Source organism: Dicentrarchus labrax, unplaced genomic scaffold (genome assembly GCF_905237075.1).
Source record: "Dicentrarchus labrax unplaced genomic scaffold, dlabrax2021, whole genome shotgun sequence".
Lineage (NCBI taxonomy): Eukaryota > Metazoa > Chordata > Actinopteri > Moronidae > Dicentrarchus > Dicentrarchus labrax.
In genome coordinates this window covers 13811940-13818635 of record NW_026136715.1, presented here as the reverse complement: position 1 = coordinate 13818635, position 6696 = coordinate 13811940, and the positions used below count along the sequence as shown (strand labels likewise).

The 6696-nt window shown below is 41.2% G+C and overlaps 1 protein-coding gene across 5 annotated transcripts in view; it reads left to right on the top strand.

Moving 5' to 3' along the window:
- The first annotated feature begins 4563 nt into the window (after window positions 1-4563).
- Window positions 4564-6696, top strand: part of cacna2d3a (calcium channel, voltage-dependent, alpha 2/delta subunit 3a) — a 110561-nt gene continuing 108428 nt past the window's right edge. For 3 of the 5 annotated variants that reach the window (XM_051426196.1, XM_051426195.1, XM_051426194.1), the window contains exons 1-2: window positions 4565-5177; window positions 5569-5650. In XM_051426196.1, coding sequence (XP_051282156.1) covers window positions 5053-5177; window positions 5569-5650 — 207 coding nt within the window. In that variant the 5' untranslated portion in view covers window positions 4565-5052. Of the gene's footprint in view, window positions 5178-5568; window positions 5651-6696 lie in introns of all 5 variants that reach the window. The other 2 variants (XM_051426197.1, XM_051426198.1) reach the window with 1 other exon arrangement.

Genomic DNA, 6696 nt, shown 5'->3' with positions numbered 1-6696 from the left:
GACAGTGCATATTCCACAGGCAGCTGCGTTCCATCTCATCAAATACGGTCGTCTGTTTCTCTGCCAGTGCTGATGGAGGAAAGTCTTTGGCATCTCATTATTAATTGAATTAAGGGAGGTATTTCTGGAACAAGGTGAGTTCTGAGCCTGGTAACAAAGAATTATTTATGGTGTGCTTTGAAATTCCCAGGCACTAATGGGACTGAGCCCATCACTGTCTATACGGATAAGAACATCGATGCTCATACGCAGACATTATTTTACCGCCTTCTAGTGTAAATACAAACCAGTCTGGACAGAGATGCTTTGGCTTGGCATTAGTTAAAAGTACAAAAATATAAGAATGTTATTTCATGATTTAACAAATAACATACACGAAAAGTAGCAGTTATCTGGTTATGATATTCATAGTTGGGAACAACTCTCAATTTTATCAGCTCTGTCAAAGATTCAGCCCTGTGTTGAATCATCAAGGCACTATTCATACCTTGCTCACTCATACCTGTCACTCTGGTGCTAAAAAAGCACCTAAATATAGGTGTTATATGCTCTGAAAACGAAATAAATGTCAGGGAATAAGGCTGAGGCTAGTTATTCCAAAAGAAAAATCATAAATCATATTTACTGCATGGGAAGGTCATGGAAGAATCAGCTTATCCAGTTCAATCATGCCAACACGCCTACCCTTTTTCCACTGATCCTTTATTCTGTAGTGTATGTAGAATTGACCTTGGTGCTAATGAGCTGCTGGAGATACAGTATAGCTGGTAGCCCTGAGGTCAAACTGGGGACAACAGAAAAGGAAACATAGCAATAGTGATGAAGCTCTCACATTTACTTTCAGTGTATCAACGGCATCTCAATAGTTTGTCAAGTTTATGATGAACCGCAACACAGAACATTAAATAAGTTTCTGTACAGGAGCTTGTCTATAGATAGCTTGACCATAGATAGTAATTTCACATGTAAACTACAGTTGTTCAGATGTTTAAAATGACCCTCAAATACTTGTAATCCATGTGTGCACATACAATACACCTGTTATAGAATGATATATAATCTTGCCTGCATATTAATGACGAAGACAAAGAATGACTATTATTTTGTCAGAACTGTGATCTGAGACTTTTCACTTCCTGATAAAATAATGCTCTTGAAAATGTATATAAATGCTCTTTAAATGTACAAAATTATTTTTCAAGTAAGGGATATATGGGAAAAAATAGATAGGATAAGGACTAATTTCATATTTAAGGCTGCAGGTTTTGCATTGGAGGGGGGGGGGGATTGAGGGCCATACTACAGTATTGGAAAGAAAAGGAAGTGCAGTCAGTCAGAATGTTGTTTCCTTTTCTTTGCTGAAATGTCAGGTAGAGCCCAGTTACCACTAGTTTAGGTACACTCTGCTCTCCAAAATCAGGTGTGATTACAGCATTCTGAACTGAGAAAATTGAGGGTCAGGGGAGAAACGAGGGGTCGTGGGCGTGTGAAGATGGAAAGGAGCACTGGGTCATTAGTCTTTGATGGTTTTTTTTTCTCTGATGTGACCCATAACTAATTCTCCTCCACATTTTTTACATGAAATATCTGTGTGCAGGACTTTATTATCTATGAATATATTAATAACTCTATCTATCAATGTGTGATTTTGTTTATGTCTATTAATTCCAGGTCTTGCTCACCACATTAATAACCTCTTCCCCGTGGCAACTGCATGCCTATGGTTTCAAGGTTGACTTTACTGTGCAAAAGAATCCCTTGCTAATCCAGACTTTAGCCCCCTACCTCAACTCCCCATCCATCCAGAAAATCTCCCGGGATATGCCCTTAGCTCACGTGCATGAATCCATCATTGGGAATTATGTGGAAAAGTGGTCGGGTCCTAGTTAGAAACTAGAACGGATAAATTTTTACGGCAATGAACAGTATCACAAGAACAATGTTATTCTCTCTCCAAACTAGCTGTCTTTTGTGTCATGGCTACAAGCTATTATAACAATGGATTGGGAATCATGAGGGACTAATGGGATGGTGTATGGGGGTCCCGTGGGACATGAGTGGTATTACATTGTTCTGTCTCAAAGGGGGTGAGACAGAAAGAAACTAGCCTTGGGAGTAGATAAGAGACATGAGGAATTTATGTTCGATAACCCTATTATCATCTGACTTTTGTTTGCTTTGGACACGCTTCAGCATGTGCAATTATTTGCTTAACTTAAATTCAGCAAATCAGCAATACATATTTATCGTTATTTTAAGAAAATGCAGTTAGATTAGTACAGATGAGGGCAGTGCAGATGTAGTGAAGGAGGTCTGGAGTGGACAACAGCAAAAGGACCACGATGGGATGAAAATAACAAATAAGAATGGTGGAAGAAGTGATTTATCCGTTCCTATCCACCCTCTAGTCCGCATACTGAGATTTCCTTGAACTAAACTGCTCAAATATTTTTCTTTATTGCATACTTTATGTTGGTTTTTACTTGAGCATTCACTGCACTTGTGTATAATGTAGCTGCCATTATTCAAGCCACATAGTACTGAGAAGTGAAATGGCTCTGCTTTGCTCGATGATATTCCGATTCACAGTAACACTTTTCGCTCAGGAAGTCTCAGGGGAGGCTTTGGCCTTGTGAATAAAAACTCTCATTCAATAAAACAAAATCAGTCCAACTTTCACAGCTGATATTTTATTTTGTTTTATTTTGCAGGTTTCCAGGAATAAAGAAACTTGTCCAAAATGCTCTGTATCATCACTCTACTGGAGTTGGGACGATGGTGAAGTGGTTGTTGACTTGGCAATCTTTTCTGTGTACTGTACAGCTGCCATCAGGCAACACCCGATACAGTATGCCACCCTGGGACAGAAACAAGAAGGTAAACACCATACAGATGTCCATTTAACTTCAAAGAATCTCTCTTATTACTAAAATGTGTAGCCATGTTTGTGTATCCCGGCAATAATCACAGCATCATTGTCTGACTTTGCCATTACTTTGCTGTTGCTTTTCAAACAAAACCACTACAATACTAGCAAGGCAGAGCATGTGCAGAGCATTTTCTCCACAAAAAATAAAAAGAGACTCAGTCAAGTAGATGAATGGAAGACATTAAAAAAATGCAAATCTAACTTAATTTAGTGGTTTGAGCCTTGCAGTAGGGCCACTTCTGCAGCGTAGGCCTATCCAGATATTCAAAATAAGTAAATATTTTACAGATAAACCGAATATCCATGATCATCCGTTTAAATCAGTGTTAAAAGTTACGTCTTTGCACAGTTGTCATATTGCCAATGGTAAAGTGAGCAATTGGTGTTGTAATAGGGTGAGTAAGAGCCTTACTTTAATCTATATTAAGCAGCAACTGTTATTGCATTGCTTTACAACACAAATCTGATGTTTTTTTACAGTCTGTCACTCTCAGTATTTGTCTTTAATTGAGTTTGCTTCATTCTATTGTCAGACCAGATCTTTACATAGAGCTTGTTTCAGTGCAGGCTGACTTCATTATAGTCTCATCTTCATTATAGTCACATTAGAACGGTCTGTGCTTGTTCATTTGGAAACCTGGGAGATTTTCCAGTGACATCAAAGCGCTGGCTACTGTAGGGAAGTGACTGTGAGAAGCTGTAAAAATCAGAGCAATAACCTGTATGCAAAGATCGGGTGTTTGAAAAACTTTCACACCTGATTGACATTTTTAACCTTATTTTTTGATTGTATGCACAGTTTTGTTTTAAATTAGATGAGTATATAATCCTATCGATTGTGATGTTAACTCTTCTATGGTATGTGCTGTTAGACGGACAGGTCTATACCAACTTATGGTCGTTTTGTGGATTTGACTAACCAAGAGCGGCTGTTTCGCATTAATGTTTGACCCACACATGTCAAAGGTGAGTCTTCTAGCGTGAAAGAGGAAGGCCTGTAATCAAAAGGGCACAACTTCTGCAATGATAGAGATATGCCATTCAGTCCGTGTTGATCCCCTTCCAGTGCTTTAGCCAGAATCCTTCCGGCTCTATGTGAAACTCGATCCGTCGCATGGGGTCCATCGCCTGGGGGCTCTCATCCTCTTTCACAACCCATATGCCCACACACTGCCAGTGCCACATCACTGCTGCAAAGTGCATTCAATTGGCATGCTTTTATGCAGCATAACTGACTTATCATCTGGTCCTTCCGCTTTCCACCAAGAGCCCGGACACCCCCTTTGTGTCTTTTTTTTTTTTTTTTTACACACGCAGACACTCTTTCCGTTCTCTTCTCCCTCTCTGTCTTTTGTCAGGACTTTGGCAGTGATTCTTGCTTCACTGAACTGGACATACAGTGCATGACTTGATCTGACATGAAAGCTAAAGGCTAGCTATTATAGCCCTGTATTAGAGCCCATGGGGGGGGGGAGAAGCAGAATATGGCGTAATTCAACAACAACAATAACAGCATCCTCAGTAGCCTATCCTCAGATCCTGAGAGTAAGGAGCAGAGAAAGGGGGAGCGAGAGAGAGAGAGAGAGAGAGAGAGGGAGGGAGGGAGGGAGAGAGAGAGAGGAGGCTAGTCGCATCAGTCAAGAGGAGTAGGCGTGCTCTCTTGTGCGCTGCATCGTTTGATGATCTCCCCGGTTTCACCCCCCTGAAACTCCACTCTCTGCTCTCTGCGGGTGAGGTCTTTGAAACAGAGCGACTGAGCGGACTTTCCCTCTCCGGAGCAGTCGAGCTCGACTTTTCGAGCCGAGCAGCAGAGCCGTGTGCGCCGCACCGGTCAGCGGGGCCACACCGCGGCACTTTGGATAACTCACACAGCTGAGGATCCTGCCGTTTTACCAAGGCACATCGCACATCCCCGCACCAAGAACAGCCGAACACACATTGCCATGAACGATTTAGTCAGTCAGCATAGGTGACTTTTGATTCCTTCCATTTTTTTTTTATTCTCCCTTTCATTTTTTTTTTTTTTTTTTGTGGATTCTCTGGAGGGGGACAAAAAATCCACGGTGGCAGCATAAAGCCCAAAACTCGCACTGTGCGCGTAGGGAGGGTATTTTTGCCCCAAGATGCAGGTGGATCGGAGCTGTGTGGTTTCCAGTGCGTGGTGTGCCTGTCTGCTTTTACTTTTCTCAACTCTAAGCACCAGGGTCACTGGGGTGGGAGGAACCCACCAAAGCATCCCTCCGTCCGTGTAAGTAGATGCTCTTTTACGCAAAGGCGCCGCGCATCACTTGATTCTCCAAGTTTGATTCTCCAAACCAGAACTTGATTTAAAAAATACGCTAGCTGTCTGAGTCTACAGACATATTTGATGGCTTATTGCGATTCGGTCCTTGAATGGTTGCCACTGCTGTTTTGAGTCTGATGCTTCCTCTATTTTCAATTTTCTGTCTTTTTGTTTAGCAAGTATAATAAAATATAAAAATGACAGGCTGGCAAATGAGTGCTCTTGCAAAATTAGTGAAAAAGCAAGACTAGTCAATACTTTTAAGTCAGGTGTTAACTGCTCTAAGTTGTGACCTATTACTGTATATATGGAGTGTTTTATTTGTCTGATTGCTTGTCTGTGTGGCTCTCTGCAGGGTGAAGCTTTGGGCTTCAGCGTTTGGGGGGGAGATGAAGTCCATTTCTGCAAAGTACTCTGGCTCCCAGCTGCTGCAGAAGGTGAGCAGTTTTGTTGTTAAAAGTAAAATTGAAAGTACCACAAGGAACCTCAAAACTCTCAAAATATGATTCAAATATTAACTTGAGCAGGGCTTTCTTGTCGGCAGTTTGAATCTGACAAAATGTAGAAGAGAGGAGAGTTGAGATTATCTACTATCCTTGAAACATGTTTTTTTATTTAAGAAAAATTTTTTTTTTAACACCCTCCCAGTGTCTAAGCATACTGGCACATGCACTGCTTTACAGATAATTTTTTTAAAAGCTGAAATCATGTGATATTGTGTGTAATACAATGTTTATTTAAATGCTTAATGATACCTTTTTGGGAGACTTTTAAAATTGGATGTGGAAGATCGGCTTCTGAGAGGAAATGACTGCTGTTGAGTAATTTTTCAGTTGAGAGAAATGTCACTCTTCATCTCTTAAACTGCAGGACCTGTTCTTTTTAACCACTTGAGAATTGGTAATGCGTGTCGACTAGGTAGGCACAGATTTAAAAGCTTATTCGGAACATGTGCCATTTTAAAGGAGTGTCCAATTCTCAAGCACTCTGGCAGATGCGTACACACAAGCATACACACATGCAAGCACAGGCATACACACACAGATATACTCTCCTGAAAAAGCAAAATTTTTTGCTAAGCAACTGAATCTTCCTCACATTTCTAACAACCCTTACCTCTTTTCATACCTTTCTGCAGTCTGTTCCCATCCATTTTCTGCTATGCTTTGTGGCATTAATGTGAGATTTGAGTGTGATGGAATGCAAATTTTCCTAATGGAGGGTCAGTTGATGAAGCATGAGTCAAAACTGGCTAATGGATAGCCGGTGGATAAAAGGCCAAGCTGAAGCTAACCTCTCTGCGGGTGCACAGACACAATGCTATGGTTTGGGGCCAGCAGTTCAGGGGCCTGGTGGATGCAGAGACCCACTGTGGTGTGGCTGCTGTTAGGTGTCACACAGGTCAAACCAGAGATCTGATGTAACGCACAACCAGGACTTGTGTTTTGTCACTTACACATGTACCCTATACATGAGTGCCCAC